The following is a 20,319-nucleotide window of genomic DNA, read 5'->3' as shown; positions in this document are numbered from 1 at the left end:
GACCAGGGCTTGAACCCGTGTCCCTCGCATTGGCAGATGGATTCTTAACCACAGCACCACCAGGGAAGCCCTATATTCTATTCTATTTTTTTTCTTCTTCTTTTAATGCTGGTCACAATCCCCTAAATTTGATTACAGCACTAAATCACTAATGAATCAAGATATGGTCTGAAATGAGCATTTCATTACAACTTGGTCATATTGCTCAGCACTGTCCCTCCCTAACTGGACTGGGTCTTGAACTTCTGTAACTCCCACCATGTACCTCACAGGTGTTCAACAGATGCCTGCCTGGTTTTCTCCATGACATCATTATTTTCATCTGTACTGCCTTCAGGGCTACAAGCCACTGTTGCCTACAGCAATTTTATTTGTGACCCTAATAGCCCAGTGAGATCCTCATAGGTTAATTACTATTTCCATTAGACCCATGAGAAACTTGACCCAATCAGAGAGATTGTATGACTTGGGCAAAGTCCAAAGCTATTAAGTGGCAAAACCAGGGCTTTCCTTTGCCGTAGTGACTCATGTGCTGCTTCTCACTCCCCTGGGAAGGCTGTGAGGAAATCAGGCCGTTCTCCAGGTGCCACTGTGTAGCTCTATCTCTGGCCCCAAAACCCCTGGAGACAGTCTAAACCCTCCTCTAGTGTTCTGACTGTCTCAGTGAGCGGCTTGCCCCTACCTAGCAATGCTCAGTGAGGCCAATATGCTGGATGGGCAAAGCTCGCAAGCGCACCCTCGGCCACCACCTCCTAAGGGAGAGAGACACAGAGGAGACAGAAGTGGGCAGCCAGAGAGTGACTGAGCCCATATTCTGTCGGGCTCTCAGGCTGAGCTAGGCTTAGTCATGCTGTGCCATGCCATGGCCCAAGGCAGCAGCGACACTCCATTGACACCAGGCTCTGCAGGCTCCCTAGCCTTCTCCCCAAACCCAGAAGCTGAAGACTTCCAAGAGCTCAGAGGGAGAAGACCAGTTCCCAAGGCTACCCAAGACCTGGGCTCTCTCCGCCTTGTCCTTCCAGCCATGTATCAATACTTTCCAACCAAGCACACCTCAGCCCCTCCGGTTGGCAGACTCAGCCAGGTGTGGTGCCTGTGCCCATGACCCCTTTATCGAAAGGTGTCAGATAAACTTTGGTCCCAAGGAACCAGTGTAACCGCCTCCTCCAAGCCTCACTCTCTAAACCAGCCCAAGCAGAAGGCCCAAGGTCACAGACCTCAGGATTGATCCTCCTCATCTCAACCATCGGGAAGGCCAGGTGGAGTGTGGGAGAGAGTAAAAAGAGTGGGGACCTTGAAGCCAACCAACCTAGGTTTCCATTCCAGCTCCTCCAACTGGGAGACAGACCTCTAAGTCACAACTTCATCTTCAAGGGGACCATACACATACCTCATACTTTATAAGGCCTAAATGAAGAATAGATGTGTATAAGGACCCAGCCTGGTGGGTGGCCGGCTAATGGTAGCTTTAGGTGACTGGTATTTGCAGCTTACCTAGCACTTTCACATCCCTTTTCTCATCTGACTGGTCCATACACACGCGCAGCAGGGCACGATTATCTCCATTTTACCCATGAAGCAATTGAGGCCCCAAGCGATTAAGTCATTTACTCAATGACACATAGACTGTAACTCTTGGCTTCTGACCCAGCTCTGCCACTTTGTGACTACTCCACTCTCTGAGCTTCTGGTTCCCCACGTGTAACATGGGGGCAATACCACCCCTTCAGAGGGCAGCAATAAAGACCACATGAGACAGTAAGAGCTGATACACTTCCAGCACTCGCTCTGTACTAGCTCTGCCAAGCACTACATAGGCACACAAGTCCCCAAGGAAGTAGTTTTTATTATCTCTACTTAATAGACATGAAAACTAAAGCTCAGCACAGCTGAATAATCTGTCCAAGGTTACACAGCCTGGAAATAGAGGCTGCCAACTGAGTACTAAACTATCCAATAAATATAAAGTGACCCACATGTAACAGGGCCTCAATACCTGTTACATTCCCTTCTTTTTCCTTTATCACCCAGTAAAGTAGAGAACCACTACCCCCTGTGCTGAGATGGCAAGAGTGAGCAAGATGAAAGTGCAGAAAATTGGGAAATGGATGTGCAATCACAGATCCAGGGACAACAAAATGGGGGTGCTCCCCTCTCCCACCCAGAGCTGGAAAAAGAAGTGAGAATACACAAAAGGCTGACCTACTTTGCACACTGAGTAACAACCTCTGGAGTTCATTAACCTAAGAGGTGGTAATGACTAAAGTATAAATAGCTTTTATGCCAGCTCCATAATAACCAATGACAGGAAACTGGAATCAAGAGAGGGTGGGTTGGTGGTGTGCAAATGGCCGATGATCAGGGCTGGGAGGCCTGTGAGGTTACCTAACGAGTCCACCCACTCCCCAGACAGCCAGGGAAGCCTACAGACCAAAGGGTAAGTGATCTGCCCAAGGCGACGCTGTGAGTCAGTGTAGAAAAGGAAGATGGTCTGCAGCAGCCTGGTGCTCCCTCCTGCGTCCTGGCAACCCCTGGCTTGGAGGTAGGGCAGTGTCCAGGCTCCCTGTCTGGGTGAGAGAGAGAGTCTGGTTTGCTTCACTCTCCCCAACTCCTGGTACAAGCTCGTTCCTGGCCTGCCTCCCTTTCCCATAAGGAATTCCCTGGCTTTGCTCCTTCCAGCCCTGGGTCAGTGCACAGTGGTAAACAGGTTCTCTCCACCCTTCTCTGGCCTCAGTGCCATGGGCCTCTGCCCAACTCTCCACTCTGCACAGCCCCACCCTCCCCCCCATGTCAGAGGCAAGAAATGGTTCCTTTAAGCACCAGCCTTGCTGGCTCCAAAAAGCAAGGAATCCCCCTCCCCCAACCCCCACTCAGCTAGGGAAAGGCACAGACCTTAGCAAAAACTCCCAGGGGAGCTCTCCCTGACAAATGCAGAGAGGTATGGAGACTATTCTCAACAGAAGACATCCCTTCCCCAACCCCCCACCCCTATGGGGCAGAGTACTACTTGAAATTCCCCACCGGCAACTGGGTCCTCAGGTCACAATCTCACTGTGGGCACCTGGGGGCCCCCATGACTCAATTACATCCCCCCTCACCCATCCTTACAAAACTGCTAAATTTTATTGATAGATCATATCAAATTAGTCTTAACTCGCTGCTTATCTCTGCCAAGGCTCCTTCAAGGCTCCCTACTGCCCTACTTGCTCAACAGAAACCTCAGGCCCTGGCTCCCAGGCCTTCCTATTCCCTCTACACGTCCTTCTTTTATCCCAGCCCTATTTCTAGATGGCCCTCTCTCTGAGCTGCCCTCCCTCACCCCTACCCCAACTCTAATTCAGGCCCACTCATCTTCTGAGGCCTCCTTCAGAATACCCTCTCATCTCTACGAAGCCTTTCCTAACCACTCCAGCAGCAGAACACAATCAGCACCTCATTACATTCCATACACATCTCTCTAGAGCCTGTGTTCCAGGCCCTGAATCTACAAAGTTGAATAAAATGTAGTCCCTGCCTTTGGGGAGGTCAATCTGGCAGAGGAGACAGATGGGTGAGTAAATAACTAGCACACACAGAGGTGCTATCACAGAAAAACTAGAAGGGTAGAAGGTGCTAGGAGACTGCAAGAAGCCCTCAGGGTGGGGGTGGGGGGAGTTAGAGAAAGCTTTAAAGGGGAGCTGACTTTTGAGATGGTCCTTGAAGGGTGACAGGAAGTGGCCAGGGTGAGAAAGGGGAAAGAGCATATCAGGCAGAAGACCCAGTATGAGAAAGCACAAGTGAATGGAAAAGGGCCTGGCTTGTTTGGGGAATGTGAGCAGTCCAGTGGAGCGAGTCTGGCTTCTCCGCTGGACTGTCCACTCCGCTGAGGCAGCATTCCACGAGAAGGTGCGCTCCTGGGGGACAGAGGCTCTGCCAATCACACCCTCCACAGTGTGTCCTGGCCCTAGAGCAGAGCCTAGTACCTAGCTGGTGCTCAATAAATGTGTGTTGACAGATTCATTTGCTTTGTGACCTCAGGCACTCTGAGTTTCAGTTTTCTCCCCACTGAGATGGGAATACTATCCTCTACCTTGAGATCAGATGGGAAAAGCACAAGCACAGAAAGTGCTTCATAAAGGGCACTCCCTCTCTGGCCTGATACCAGCTCTGGATCTTCTTTGAAGCCCAGCACAGGGCTGAGCCCAGATGTGCTTGATGATGGCCTCTTACAACATTATAATTCTATATTCAATTAACATAATTGAATGTTTGTTATAACACTTAACAAGGTACTGGCTATGGACCAGACATGGTGCTCAACACTTAAATTATTTCATTTAATCCTGACAACAAGCACATGAAATAGGTCCTCTAATTATCACCTCCCCCCGCTTCTGCAGATGAAGAAACTCAGGTTTTCAGCAAGCCAGTAACTATCCAATGTCCAGGGTGAGCAGAGGACAGCTCTGGGAGGTATACCCGGGCCCTGCTCTTCTGCTCTGTCACTCAACTCTGGCACTGACTGCTATCCACTAGGCTGGGTGAGCACAAGCCTTGCTCCCAGGGAGCTTGGAACTTAGTGACCTCAGAGCCATATACTGTGTGATGATTGGCAAGTCACTTTACCACTCTGGGATTTGGTGTCTACCTCTGTAAAATGGAGATTATGATGATAATAACTATATCTCACAAGTTAAATGAGGTGGTATTGGTGAAAGCATGGTCCACCATGCAGGCTCTTCTGTGAAATGGCATTACCATGTGACTATGCTGGGAGGTTGGAAGGGGTCACTCAGAGGCAGGACAGGAAGCCCAGGATGAAAGTCTACAAGGAACCCAGGAGGGTGGTGGTAATTATGAAGCAAACTCTTACTCCTTCCCCAAGTGACTGCCACTACCCAAGAGGGCAGAGGCCCCAGGCAGCCCTACAGTTGCATGCTTTGAATTGAATCTTTCAGGAGACCCACTTTTGTTCTCACTTCTGCTTTATCTTCACAGACCAAGGAGAAGATCAGGCCCTCGCATCAGGGTCCTCAGAGTCAGGGTCACCTGAGGGCTCTGTTCCAAATGACTCAATGAGGAACTGATTGGGGGATTCCCAACCTGCCCTGGCAGGACAGAAAGCTCCAGACCACAAGCTGAGTGGGACTGGCTTCCGTTCTACCCCCAAGGTCCAAGGGTGGGTAGGCAGAGCACATGAGGGAGTCTGGATCTTCACACCCACGCTGCCTTGTTCTCTCACCATTATGCCAAAGGCCTGAAGTAAACCTTAGAGGATTATTCACACTCGAATTATAAGAGCCACCATGTACCACTGAACTCTTACTTTGTGGCATACACTGTGCTGGGTGCTTTACCAACATTTCCTCCCTTAATACTCATAACCATAAGTGGCATGGGGCCAGTTCCCTCTCCCAATGCCACCACCTGGCCCATTTACAGACTCAGAGAGGTCACATGGCTAGGAAGTGACAGAGCCAGGGCCTGAAGTCAGGTCTGCTGGTGTCTTGAACCCAGGATCTCCCAGGTCCAAATTTAGGTTCTCCTTTTTTGTGAAACCAAGACAGAGAGGAAAGGGAAATATACAGCATCCTCCAAAAGAGGCTGGCTAGGAAAGATGGTTTCTGGACACACAGAAGAGGAGGAACAAGAGTTTTCCATACTATGTTCCTGGGCCCCTTACTACCCAGCTGCTCCTGCCTTATCTTGGGGTATATGTGAGGGGCTGTGTGTGGAGACCTGGGACAGGAAGTGTGCCATCCATTATAACAACTCAACAACAAAAACAACTCGAGAAGCCTACTAGGAAAAGTGTAGACACTTGGGGCTGGACTGAAAGTCCTAAGGCTGGGACAAGAAGAGGGAGGACAGGCCACACAGTAGCAACAAGCTTTGGTAAGATGGAAAATTGGGAAGGAGGAACCCTGGCTTCTAGGCACAATTCCATTACTCGTTCAGCTTGGGTTTCCTTGTCTGTAAACAGGGCAAAATAAAACTTACCCTACTGACTTCCCATTGCTCCTGTAAGGATTACTGCAAGGCAATGAGAAAGAAAGCACTTTGCAGAACAAAGAGCTAGACAAATCAAAGCATTCTTTGATTTGACTGCACTCCCAAAGACATGAGGGCCACTGGTCTGACAAAGGGAGGTCCTCTCATAAGAGAAACAGAGCATGCTGGAAGCATTGGCCTTTGTGGGCTGTGCCCTGACGACCCCTTGCACTTGTGTGGTACCTGATAAAAAACTTCTCAAAGCCCTTTTCATATACTCCAAGGTAAGTCTCAGAATGTTAGAAGCAGAAGACCTCTTCAACATCACCCATTAAAACTGTCTTAGTTTATATGCAGGGGAAACTGAGGTTTAGAAAGATTAAGCAACTTTCTCAAGGTCGCAGAGCTAGTTAGGGGCTCAGGGAAGCCCAGGACTCAGGTCTCCTGATCCCCTGTTCAGCAGTGTTTGTTTACACATGCTCCTAATCCAGTTATCTCATTTGATCCTCACAATCCTTTTGTACACTGACCATACCTTTATCTACTGTTGAATGTCTGACTTCCCTGCTAGGCTCTAGGTCTTGGGAGGGCAGGACCAAGTCCCCAGAGCCTAGCACATGGCTGCACATGTAGTACGTGCTGGATGAAAAGCAGGGAGCATTAGTCCCATGGTCAGGTGAGAGGACGTGCTTAAGTCACACACCACCAGGGGCAGTGGTGGAGCCAGCACTGGCACCTTGACCCCTGGGTTCAGAACCCTTTCCCATATTAGCCTAAATCCACATATCCAGCCAGAATCGTCTCTGAGAAATGGCTGGTGGTGCCCCAAAGGGCTGAGGGGTTCACTTTCTCATAGGCACTGGACTTGCTTCCACCTCCCAGCTGAGGCACCAGCTCCAGGAACAGAATAAAGGTGAGATGAAGTCAGCCCTCAGCTGCCATCTGCCTCCCCTTGATCAGCTTATGCTGTGCCTAAAAGCCCCAAACCTACCCTCCCCAGCTACATACCGTCCTAAGGTAGGCTTTCCATGCCCTCAGGCCTTACTCCTCTCTCCTTGGAGAGGTCTAGCCCTTCTTGCAGCCCTCCTTGCCATCCAATATGTTTACTGGGCAGAGACCTCAAAGCTCAGTTCCACTCACCCCACCCCCTCCCAACCAGGCCAAACCCACTCTCCTACTGGAGAGAGACAAAGAACCCCTTGATGTGCCCAGAGCGTGCCAGCCATGCCAGGCACCTTGGGGAGCCCAGGGCTGTGACAAAGCAGAGTCAGCAGCAGCCCACTGTCTGCTTCAAAAGAAGGCCACAGATGGCCTTCCTTCCCTGTGGTCAGAAGGCCCCGGAATGGCTAGGCCACTTCAGCTTGGCCAAAGCCTTCCCAGTTCCCCTCAGTCCATACAGCCAATCAGGCACCAAGCCCTACTTGCTGATCTCTTCATCCTCATAGCTCAAGGGCTCTTCCAGGCCTCTCTACAGCCCTTTTGGGCTGTCCCAACCTCTCCCAACTGCTCTCACTGCCTGTGGCCCAGCTCCTCTTTATGCCATCTTCCATGCCAGCACCAGACTGACCTTAATGAAACACAGGAGGCCTCAGTCTGACATTCAAGGCTAGTCACAGTCTGCCCAACCTACTTTGCTACCCTCCCCTTGCTTCACGTCATCCTCCCGCCTCCCATTCTTCTTGTCACCTCTTGGCACACCACATTTCTCAAACAGCTGGCTTCTGGTGGGACTCTGTACACGGGTCCCCTCCCATACAACAGAATGGCCTTCCTTGCTCCTTCTCAGGCCTGGATCAAATGCGACTTCTTTTCTTTGGGCTCCTATGGATGGAGCTTGCTGCTGCTTCTTCCTATATATTCCCAGAGCAACCACATGCCTCCATTACAGGCTTTATTGCTCAACACTGTAATGATTTGGTTGTGCTTCTATTTTCCAACCAGTCTGTGAACGCTTTGAGGGCAACAAGACACAGATGTCTTGATCAACTCTGTATCCTTAGTCCCAGTCACAGAGGCTGGTAGAGTAGGGGCTCAATAAATGTTTGATAAATAAACTCACTGCTAAGATGGATAAACTGGTGAAAGTAAAGCCTTGGCTTTCTCTCCCAGGCTCCTGAGTCTGCTGCCTACTTCCCTACATGAAGAGCAGAGACGAGCTAAGCTGTGCCAGCCTCTGAGGAACTGGACAGAGCATGGAATAGAGTAGGGTGGGGTGGGATAGAGAAGGGAAAGAGAAAGATGAGAAAAGAAAAGCCTAAGTTGGCAGCTTCCCTAAAATCCTGGAAAGGGGGCTTCTAAGCAGGTCAAGCATCAGGAGAGTTGTTTTGCCAGTAGAGCAGCCAGGAGTTTTCTCCCTGCCAGGGTCTCCCTTCCTGGACCCAGGACAGCAGCAGATTTTCCAGGGGCAGACAAAGCAGCTAAAGGAGGCCTCTTCCCCGTCAGGTGTGCTGCCAGCAGGATAAAGAGAGTGATCAGCTAGGACACTGACAATGGGTGGATGACGACTGGGTTCTGCTCTGGTGGGCAATGCATCCTGGCCTGAGGTTCAACTGGCTTGGAGTGAGGAAGAGAATGGGCAGGTCCATGTAGCTGTGGTAGCAATGGGCTGAGAGTCAGAAGATCTGGGATCCCTCCCAAATCTGGCTCCACTGTTAACTAAGGGCAAGGCTTCTCCAAGCCTCAGATTTCTCACCTGTACGGGGTGCATAATTCCTGCCTTACCTACAAAGAAACACTTCTTCCAAAAGGCACACACTGGATATCAAAGTCAGATGGTCATTATGCAGTATTTTGGGGTCAAGAGCAGTGTAGACTCTGGCCTATGGGAGGGATAGAACAGGCCTGATCTGCCCAGGCTTCCAGGGCCTCCCCAAGGATCTTCACTGGGTGTTTCTCTGGCCTGGTTGGCCATGGACTTCAACTGTACTGAGAGACCTGCCTTGCCCTCCACACTGGGATGGGGAGGTAGCCAGGTTCCTGCTAACTGCTGCTCTGGGTGTGGGGGCCTCAGGGACTGGTGAGCACCTGGCGCCCTGCCTGCTTCCACCTTAGCAAGGTTTAGTCACTGGATTCAGTGTCGAGAAACAGGTTCTAGTCCCAGTTCTGCCATTCACCAGCTGGCAAGCCTTGGACGCTTTCTTCTTAGAACTTCAGTGTACTCATCTACAAAATGGGATAACCACCCCTCTCAGGGGAAGTAAGGGTTCACCATGGGTTAGGGGTCACTCCTGCCCACAGTGGATGGACCTCACTGATGCTCATCATCACAGCCAGAGATGGAAAGTAGGAAATGAAAAGACAGGACCGCTAGCTACTCCAGTCTCTATGAGGAGGTAGAACATTCATTGAGCATTCATTGACAACACCTATGGTGTTGTCAGGCTCTTTTCAAACATCAGCTCATTTAAACCTTACAACAACCCTGCAAAGTCAGTATTATCATAACTATTTCACAGTGAGAAACTGAGGCTCATAAAAGTGAAGCAATATGTCCAAGGTCACACAAACAGCCAGACTTCAGAGCTTAGGTGAGGAGGGAGCACAGAGCACCTTCTTTTCCCACCGCGGTGTAAACAGATTGCGAGGCTGAACCAGAGCCAGGCCTCACCGGCCCCCTGAAGGTCCTGTTTCAGACCCAGATGCTGGGAGGACAAAACATCAAGCAGGTCCCACCGCTTTATCTCTTTCCCACAGCTTAGGATTTCCTAGCAGGCGGACACACAGGCACCTTCCCAGGGCAGCAGCTGGTGTGCTGGCCCCCTCCTTCACCAAGTCAAGTCTTGTCTGAGGCCCTAGAACACCCACAGGGTTACCAAACCGGATTTTCCTTTGAAACTGGAGGAAGAGAAGGAGGAGAGAAAATGAAGGATCTGTGGCCCAGAGTCATAGACCAGGGCTCCACATGTACAGCTGTCTCTTTCCAGATGGGCTACCCAGGGACCACTCCACTGCCAGCTCCATGCTCTCCTGGGAACTGTAATAGCTCAAGAAAAGAGGATGTTCTGAACTTACAAACTGGAGAAGGTGGTGGAAAAGCAGGGAGGCAGGCCCTGGCCTGTCAGGAGGGCCCTGGCCCAACAATAACTGGCACAGACCAAACTATCAGGATTTCAATTAAGCCAGTTCTAAGATTTCCAAAGTCATAGGGCTGCCATAGTTGGCTATAAGTAGTGGAGGGCCCAGGGGACAGGGGAGCTGAATCAGCAAAAGACAATATTGCTGTTCCAGATGTTTCTCCCTGGGCCCAGTTCAGATCCCTCTCTCCCCTAACAGGAAGCCAACACCCATGGGACCCCAGAGAGCATAGCTCCTCACCTTATCTGGCCTGAAGCACTGAGCAGACTGAAGCTGGGTGGGAAACTCCAGCTTCAGGAGGCCAGTCCTGGCAATCACATAGGAAAAGGAAAGGGAGGTCAGGGATCCACCCCTCTCAGGCCATCTTGCTCAGGCCAGAAACCTGGTATCCAACTGATATCCTTCTTTCCCTTCCTGACCAAGTCCTCTATGCTGCAGAAGGGACCCCCCCACCCCCCTACAAACAGGTCTGCTCTTCCTACCCCGAAGTGATAGGAATGGTAACATCACTCCTCCCACACTTCCCTGCTGAGGATACTTCTTTCTCCTCCTCTGGTCCTTCCTGGGCTTCAACAACCAGCTCAGTTGCCAGCCAAGCCAAGAGAACTAATGCTGCCAGCACTCCTGTCTGTGCCCATGCCACCACAGGGTCCTTCACTGGCTGGCTGCTTTCTTGCCTCTTCCCACTCACTGGCTACTGCTCAAGGGCAGGCAGGGGCCATCATGGGCCCAGCAAAGGTTCCCTGTAGAGTAGGCTCAAAAGACAGACAAGGTGGGACTTCCCTGGTAGCGCAGTGGTTAAGAATCCGCCTGCCAATGCAGGGGACACGGGTTCGAGCCCTGGTCGGGGAAGATCCCACAGGCCGCGGAGCAACTAAGCCCGTGAGCCACAACTACTGAGCCTGCATGCTGCAACTACTGAAGCCTGCGCGCCCTAGAGCCCATGCTCCACACAAGAGAAGCTACTGCAATGAGAAGCCCGCGCATCACAACAAAGAGTAGCCCCACCCCACTCACCATAACTAGAGAGAGCCCACAGGCAGCAACAAGACCAAACACAACCAAAAAAAAAAAAAAAGACGGACAAGGTGAAGTAGAAAAGGCCTAGGGCTGGGAATCAGGAGTTCTGGGTTTAATTCCTGGCTTTGCTCCTAATTGACTGAAGAGGTGAGGTTAATCACTTCTCTTAGGCCTCAGTTTACCTATCCATATGAGGATGGCCATCTCTAAGCTCACTTTCAGCTTCCTGATTTGAAATGTGTGCCGGTAAATGTCACTCAATAAATAAATATTAATTGAGCATTTACTTCTCTGCAGGCCTGAGGAAAAAGTGAATAAGCCTGGTCCGAGGGAATTCCCTGGCGATCCAGTAGTTAGGACTCCACACTTTCACTGCTGAGGGCCTGGGTTTGATCCCTGGTCAGGGAACTAAGATCCAACAAGCCGCGGCCCACCCCCCCCAAAAAAGAAAATAGCCTGGTTCCAGTCCTGAAGCTCATCAGTCTAATGAAGTGGTAATGACAACACAGCCTTATCCTTGCTGGGCCATCCCTGTTAGCCTCCCACACTGCTGAGGGAGTCAAAAGTGCTGACCTAAGCCAGGGAAGGTGAGGGCAGACAGGTTCTTCTAGGAACCTTCTATTCTACCTGTCCAGCACTCGATTTACTGCTGGGGCCATATGCCATATTAATGGGTGGTAAAGGCAGTGGAAACGGTCCTGACTGGGGAGTCAGAAACCCTGGGTTCAAGTCCTGGTTCTGACACTAATGTGCTGTGTGATGTTTCTTTTCTTTTTCTTTTTTTTTAATTTATTCCTTTTTGGCTGCGTTGGGTCCTTGTTGCTGTGCGTGGGCTTTCTCTAGTTGTGGCAAGCGGGGGCTACTCTTCATTTCGGTGCGCAGGCTTCTCATTGCGGTGGCTTCTCTTGTTGCGTGTGGAGCACGGGCTCTAGGTGCACAAGCTTCAGTAGTTGTGGCACGTGGGCTCAGTAGCTGTGACTCGTGGGCCCTAGAGCACAGGCTCAGTAGTTGTGGCGCATGGGCTGAGTTGCTCCGCGGCATGTGGGATCTTCCTGACCAGGGCTCAAACCCACGTCCCCTGCATTGGCAGGCGAATTCTTAACCACTGCGCCGCCAGGGAAGCCCTGTGCTGTGTGATCTTAAGCAAGTTATTCTCTTCTCTGGACCTCAGTTTCCTCATCTGTATAATAAGTTAGGGTTAAGCTGGTCAAACTCGTAAGATCCCTTCCAGCGTTAACAGTCTATGATTTTATGATCTACTCATGCCAGGTACCCAGCAGTCACCTGAGTGGGGTAGCTTCTGATCTGCTTTCTTCCCCCATCCCCCTAACCCCTGGCAACTGCCAAAACTGATTGTCTTGAGACAACCTTTGGCCCAGGATGGCTGAAACAGACCTTTAATCTGGAGCCAGAGTCCCTGCCATCTCCACTGCAGCCATCAGTGCTAATGTTTCACTTCTCTGGGATAGCACATGGTCTCCTAGCCCTCAACCACGAGACTGGGTTCAGGGCGGTCACCCTGAAACTTCCCATAACTTCCTCTTTTATGGCCTTGAGCAGGGACTTACTTTTGGCTTTTTTTGAACCACGATATAAACTATACAGGGAACATCCAAGCTTTCAGACATCAGAGATTTTAAGTTGACCAACAGGGTCAAGAAAGTGAGGCAGGGAGAGAGGAAGGGATGTGGAATCCCACCTCAGCCCCAGCGCTATAGACACCAATGATGCAGATGGTGTCATTGGTTTGCGGTTGGAGGGTGGGAAAGACAGATGTCTGGCTGCTTGGCTAGGGACTACAGCCAAAGGGAGGTGCTTCCACTGGGGCCTCTCTGTCCACAAATACCAGAGGTACGCCCTCATTTTCTCATCAATTTTCAGACCCTTAGAAGGAAAAGAAAGGAAACAACATTTTCCTGGGCCACTACTTGAGCCAGGCATTATGCTAGGCACCTTCGAATACTTGATCTCATTTAATCCCCACAGTAATCTTGGGAGTAGGTATTACTGTTTCCCTTTACAGTGAGTAAGCAGGCTCAGAGATTCAGGAACTTGTCCAAGGTCACACAGCCAGCAAGAGTGATTTCTTCCTAAATCTGGCCTTTTTCCACTATATCACACTGCTCTGTACCCTGATACCTGGTTAACTGCCTGATAAGCATGGAGTAGGAATTCTTATCTCCCAGAATTCACCAGCAAATCTGAGCTCTTCCTTCCAAGCACCCACAAATGCAACTGAGAACTCCTTTCCCACTTGTCTAGACCTCATGCCTCCCAGGACCCTGATCCCTGGTGTCTGCTCTTCAATTCAAAAATATACCCTAAGTACCCTTTGGGTTCTCACAAGCTAATCCCTGGGGAACTGTGACAAAGCTGCAAGTCAGGGTAAGGAATCAGAATAAGGGGTGCTCTCTGAGTCCTGGACTGGACTAGGCTTAGCTTGCTGTGAACAAGTGGGAAGAGGCTGGAGGAGACAGATTCAGTGGGTAAAAGAGAACTCTCCTTAGGGGAGGGGCCTGCATTTCTCTCCAGCTCTCCAAAGGAGAAGGAGGCCTGGTGAATGTGAGGCTTTGGGACTGCGGAAAATCCCAGAAGGGACCTTTATGGGGTGTGGGGTGGGGATCTTACAGATGGTTAAGGCTCTTCCATAAGTCATAAGAGAGGCTGATAGGACAGGTGGGATGGGAGTGGGGTCTGGAGTCCATCTTTCCTAAGGGCATCACCAACCCATACATATGATCTCTGTGAGGACTGGACTCAGGGAGTTCTGTGGGGGCAGAGTGTGGCTGCTCAGCTTACCCTGCCTGGAGGGAAGGTGCTGCTCCACTGCCTCACATTTCTCTGCCTGCCAGCTGGGTGCCTGGGTGTGGGGGATCTGGGTGTGCTATGAGCAGGGACCCTGCTGTCTCCTTGCCTCCCGCCCAGTCTGCATTTGGAGAGGAGGTGCATGCTTCCACAGCATACACAGAGACAGCTGACAGTCTGTCCTGGAGGTGAGGTACCATCATCCTGTGGGTACTGGGAAGAGGCAGTGCCTGCCCACCTGTTGCTGGTGACAGGGAGAAACCTGCCTCTGAGGGGGGAGAGGGGGGCACTCTCTGACCCTTCCATTAGGGGAAGGGACTGTCTGTCCCAAGGTGGTAGGGAGCTGACCAATGTCAGTTCATCCAGAGGTCCGTGTGTCTTGAGGTGAGGCTCAGTCTGTCCCGGAGTGCGGTGGGGGCAGGGCAGCCCGTCCCTCTGAAGTCTGCCTAAGGTGTCCCCCTGAAGTGGGGGTAGTGGGGCGCTGAGACAAGGGCGTCTGTGGGTCTCGTGGGAGGCTGGGTATGGAGAATAGCAGTCTGCTGGGGGAGGGGCGGCCACCTGTGAGCCTGTCAGGGGCTGGCCGAGTCAGCCAGCCCTAAGGCGAGGGTGGCAGCGCTGGGGTTGGGACAGGTATCTGTCGACCAGTCCGCACTGGTGAGGAGAGCCCAGTCGGCCCTTCCTAGGGGTGGGTCAGTCAGCCTGGGGGGGAGGTGGGGGTGGGGCAAGGGAGACAAGGGGTCGGTTGTTCCTGGTTGGAAGGGAGACGTGTCTGTCCTTTCTGAGAGCGGCTCTGTCCGCGTCGAGGACCCCACGCGGGTCCCGCCCCCGGCCGCCGGACCCCCGGCTCCGAACCCCGGAGATACTCACGCGCCCTCGGCGCCCTGCGAGCCCACGATGAAGCCGAACTTGTCGATGCGGCGCTCGGCAAAGCCGTTGGCCTCTGAATCGGAGCCCAAAGAGCTGAGTTCGTCGGCGGCTGCGGCGTCGGGGCCCGGGGCCAAGCTCTCCCGGGTCCCCGACAGGCTCCCCCCCGCTGCAGGCGCGCGCGGCCCGTTCTCTCCGCGGCTCTTCGCCATCCCGGCCGCGCCCGCCGCCTCAGCCTCAGCGGCCACCTCAGCCACCTCAGCCGCCCGACCTCCGCCGACGCGGCCGACGCCCCGCCCACGAGCCGCGCCCATTGGTCGCCACAAAGCCGGGGGCGGGGCCCTAGGCCTTCCCTGGCACCTCCTCCCCCCCATGCCCAATGGGCGCCGCAGACCCCGGGACCCGCCCACCTCCCCCAGGCTGGCGCCAACAGGCCCGACGTGAGGGGGCGGGGCAGCCGTCACCCGAAGCCCTCCCCCCTGGGCTGCCAATCACTAGAACTCACCTGAAAAAGCTTCTCGGGCCTTTCCGGGTTAGCCCAGGCCTGGCCCGACACCTGCCGCACCGCCCAGGCCGAGACCGAGGGCTCCCTCCGAGAATTCCGCCTCTGCCTCCTGAACCCCCCCAACTCCTCGCGAGACCCTAGGGACGTGGGTGGGGATTGTTCTCCCATTCATTTATGAGGAACTCTGACACGCGGGATGGGTCCGGGGACACGCCCAGGGACACTCGGCGGCTTAAAGACCTAGGCTGAGCTAGAAGTTCAGCAGCCCCTTCCTTCCCCCTGCTCACTGTTTCTGGGGCTTTAAATTAGAGAGGCCTAATTAGTAAGATTAATGACCAACGACTATTGAGCTACTCACTGCCCCAAGTTCTACCTACTTTCTCTTCTAATTTTTATTTTTCCAACAGCTTTATTGAGATATAATTAACATACCATAAAAATCGCCTGTTTAAAGTGTATAATTGTTTTAAGCATATTTATAGTTGTGCAACCATCCCCACTATCTAGTTTTAGAACATTTTCATCACCCCAAAAAGAAATTCCTACCCTTACCAGTCACTCCCCATCCTTCCTCCCCCAGTCCCTGGCAACCACTAAAATTTCCGTCTCCATAGTTTTGCTTTTTCTGGACATTTCATATAAATGGAGTCATACAGTATTTGGCCTTTGTGTCTGGCTTCTTTCACCTCGCATGTTTTTAAAGTTCATCCATGTTGTAGCATGTATCAGTACCTCCATTCCTTTTTGGGGCCAAAAACCATTCCATTGTATGGACATATCACAGTTTATCCATTAATCTGTAGATGGACATTTGGGCTGTTTCTACCTTGTGGTGATTGTAAATAGTACTGCTATAAACATTTGGGTAGAAGCTTTCGTGTGGACATTTATTTTCATTTCTCTTGGGTAAATAGCTAGGAGTGGGAATTGCTGGGTCTTTAACCTTTTCAGGAACTGGCAAGCTGTTTTCCAAATTGGTCACACCATCTCTTATAATCTTTTAGCAAGGAGGTGGATACTATTTTTAGTCCCATTTTACAATTAAAGAAACTGAGGTGCAGGGAAGTGACGTCAGCTGCCTGAAGTCCCAGAACTAGCTTGTGGCAGAGCCAGGATTTGAACCTAGCTCTTACCAACATTTTCTATTGGGAAGCATGGGCCAATTTTATCTATATAGACTTAGCTCCCAGCAGCCTACTTCTGACCCCACGGATTATCAACTCATGGAGTCATAATGATAGCTCCTCACTTAGGTCCAGCACTTTTTGGCTCTTAAGTCACAACCGTGTTGTCATCTGACACTCCCCTGTAGACCTATCAGGAGACAGGCCCAGAGATGGGAAGGGACTAGAAGAGCCAGGCCTGAGCTGCAGAGCCTGGGACAGGCTGCTAAGAGGCCCAAAGCAGCCCTAAGAGGGGAGGTCTTAAGCCCTGAGTGATCTCACCAGCCGTTTCCTTAATGCCATGTGGCCCGGACATTCTTAAAGACTTCACTGTGCAGTCTTGACATTCCATAGGCTTCTGTTTTCCATAAACAGGGCAACAGCAGACACATGCTATTTCGGTCTTAAACTCTCAGTCTGGGAGGACATGTTCCACCTCTCTAGTAGTTCCAGACAGAGTGGTGGGCTCTCAGTCCCAAGCTCCCAGGAAGGACAGAGTAGGCCTCGCAACGGGGTGTGGGCCTATCCCAGGGAAGGGAGAAAGAGGAGTCAGATGCACGTGGATCAGATGTGAAGCACCAAGCCTGACAAAGTACCCACAACCCTTTGACTATAATTCTGGTTCTAGGCTCATATCCCAAACACGTTCAGCTCTGTGAGGCGCATGTACAGTGATGTTCACTCCAGGGGTATCTGGGGTGGGGTTGGAGGAGCAGGTCAGAAGCATCCACGTGTCCTTCCTTGGGAGACTAGATAGATGTTGACCTCAAGTTAAGGCCTTGATGCTCCAGCTTCTGATTTTCTTACATAAGACCACCCAGGGGAATTCCCTGGTGGTCCAGTGGTCACAACTCAGCACTTTAGGATCCTGCAACCCGCACGGGGGGTGTGGCCAAAAAAAACACAAAAACCACCACCCAGGATTCAAATCTCTGCTGTCACTGTGTGACCTTGAGCAAATCACTTCTCTCTGAGCCCATTTCCTTATCTGCAAAATGGAAATGATGCAAAAATATCTCCTCGGAGTTGTTCTGAGACTTCTAGTGTGATAGTACATGGTAAACATCTGGCACATGGAGATTCCCAGTAAATGGTAGCCAGAAGTGGTGGCATTTGTAGTTTGCCAAGCACTAGCAAATTCATTATCTTGAGTGTCTCCCACCACAGCCTGTGGCTGCAGCAGGGGAATTTTCCTAATTTAACTAATGGCACATTGCTTGGGAGACTTCGCTTCATGGCTCTGCCCCTCAATAACTGGATGTTCTTACGCAAAATTTTTTAGCTTCTCAGACCATCTCCTCCTCTGAAAAATAGGAATGTCAGTAATTACTTGGTGAAGAGTCAAGTCTCCAGCACACAGTAGATACTTAATGTTAGTTCTTTACACTTCAAAATCCAGAGCTCTTTATTTGATGTTATCCTAGTAACCCCTGGGGGAGGGGGTGGGCAGAGGTGGGGGCAGAAGGAAATGAGGAAGCCTCTGTGCAGGGATCTGGGAGACGGCTATATGCGAAGCGGGGCAGCAAGTGCAAAGCCCTTGAAAGGGAAGCAGGCTCAGAAGATGGTGTAGTTAGACTGGAGAAAGAAAGCAGAAATGAATGAATGAATGAATGAATGGTCCAAAGGAATGCCCTACAGAATCACATCGTTCACTGGAGTATAAAATAAGAGGCCTTTGGCAATGCTGTGAAACATCCTGGTAGACTGGCTGCTGTAAATGTTCTTTTGAGGATGAGATGCTTGGCCAGGGCTACAGGAATGTGTTGAAAAACTCGAGTCTCATCCTACTGGGGTCATTCCTAGAAGTTTTGGCTCAGGCCCTCACACGAGCCCACGCGCAGTCCCCTCTCCTGGATCCTGGAATGTGCTTGGGAAATCTGTCAGTGTTCGCCAGGAGCAGACAGATGTCCAGATATCAGCCTTTATCCGTAATGAGAGCAGAGCTGAGGTTCAGAAGGTATGTAGCTGGTGCCCAGGAGCCTATGAAAAGTAGGCAAACTGTAAAGCTTCTTTATGCCTACACTGAGGATAACAGTTAAGAATCTTTTGGTAAGTGGCAGAGAACACAACTCAAATGGGTTTAACCCAAAACTGCACTTAGTGGGTCCCAGAGCTTAAAAACATTCACAGGTACATAAGCTTCAGGAGCAGTTTGATCCAGAGACTGTCACCAAGGATATTAGCCTTGTTTTTCCTTTTTCTCCTTTTCTCTTTGTCCTCTTTCCTGTGGTTGCTTTATCCTCAAGCTAGAGCCCCTCACGGCAGCAGCTCCAGGCTAACATGCTTCTTCCATCCATACATACAATGGGTGACTCTTCTGGTAGCTTCTGCTCGATGGTGGGGAGGCTGCATTCCTTCACTCCATACAAGGACACATGCCTTTCCCTAATCTAATCATCCCCACAGCTCAGGGCTAGGGAACACTGACTTGCTTAACTGAACTTAGCTTAAGGCAACAGTAGTACCTTCTCTGTAATATGATAAAGAATAGGAGTGTATCTTGTCCTGCTTCACGATTGTATGACTCAGGGTACCTAGAATTACTCACTTACATGTATTTTTAAAATAAAACAACGTACACAGTTAACATCAAATCCCCAAATCAGATAGTTAAAAATCTGAACTTTAAGAACTTACATTTCACTTTTATTTTTAAAAAGTAACTTTTAAGAATCTTAAATACTAACTCATGTACTTTTATTATTTTTTAAATAAATTTATTTATTTATTTATTTTTGGCTACGTTGGGTCTTCATTGCTGCACGCGGGCTTTCTCTAGTTGCTGCGAGCTGGGGCTACTCTTCGTTGTGGTGCGCGGGCTTCTCATTGCGGAGCACAGGCTCTAGGCATGCGGGCTTCAGTAGTTGTGGCTCGTGCGCTCTAGAACGCAGGCTCAGTAGTTGTGGCGCACGGGCTTAGTTGCTCCACGGCATGTGGGATATTCCCAAACCAGGGCTCAAACCCGTGTCCCCTGCACTGGCAGGCGGATTCTTAACCACTACACCACTAAGGAAGCCCCTCATGCACTTTTAAACATGAGCTATATTGTACTTTTTTACCTTTTCGATTTCTGCATTATAAGGATAAATGAAATATTACCTGTAAAGATTGCTATAATTACAGTATATCACATATTTCAATTTAAGTATCCTAATATAACTTTTGTACACATTCTCTTAATACAATACGTAATTTTAAAACGTGAAATGGGTCTAATCATTAGTAGCCTCCTCTGGGCTACATGGTAAGTGCTCATTTCAAGCAGCTGGTGGAACTGAAAGTGAAATTTCTTAATGTCTACTACTCCTAGAGCCCTCTTCATGCAAGTCTTTAAAATTACAGTGAGCCTGAAAGCACCAAGCCATGCCGGGTTTTCCTGGCAATCTCACAACAGTAGCATTTCTCCCCATTTCAGTCTGGTCTGGCAAAGTGGTGAGGACAGTGTGGTCACCAGTAAGAGAAGAGCTGCTTTGGCCTTCCAGAGCCCTCACTGGCCTTGGGTATCCACCTTATCTAAAAAAATGGGCCAGATAATCCTCAGAGGAATGCAGTGAGAATCAGAAAAGCTGTGCAAGCAAGGCGCTGCCTACATGCTGCGGGTTCTAAACAAGAAGTGCAGAGCACTGGGCTGCACGCTGGGCCTGCAGCCACTGACAATCGCAAAGCTGTTTGGTCAATGGGTCTTCTGCAACTGAGTAAGCCAGGACAGATGTTCATTCAGGAACTCCAGGAAGCTGAGATTGGGCCCCAGAGGGCAGCTCAAAGGACCCATTCACTCACATTCCACCCAGCAGCATTCCCGGCCTCCAGTCGCAGCCTCAGTCACGGAAGGCCGGTGAGATCTGCCAACCTGTGAAGGAGAGATTGGCCCCAGAGCCAATCCTAGGAAGAAAGGAGAGCTTGAAGTATGGGACTCCC

The 20,319-nt window shown here is 50.7% G+C and overlaps 1 protein-coding gene across 1 annotated transcript in view; it reads right to left on the bottom strand.

Moving 5' to 3' along the window:
- Positions 1-15,005, bottom strand: part of TBC1D10A (TBC1 domain family member 10A) — a 30,264-nt gene extending 15,259 nt beyond the window's left edge. The window contains exon 1 of the mRNA XM_068563367.1: positions 14,737-15,005. Coding sequence (XP_068419468.1) covers positions 14,737-14,945 — 209 coding nt within the window. The 5' untranslated portion in view covers positions 14,946-15,005. The remainder of the gene's footprint in view (positions 1-14,736) is intronic.
- Between the last annotated feature and the right edge of the window lie 5,314 nt (positions 15,006-20,319).

The sequence above is a fragment of the Eschrichtius robustus genome, chromosome 14 (assembly GCF_028021215.1).
Source record: "Eschrichtius robustus isolate mEscRob2 chromosome 14, mEscRob2.pri, whole genome shotgun sequence".
Lineage (NCBI taxonomy): Eukaryota > Metazoa > Chordata > Mammalia > Artiodactyla > Eschrichtiidae > Eschrichtius > Eschrichtius robustus.
This window is presented reverse-complemented; position numbering and strand designations above follow the sequence as displayed.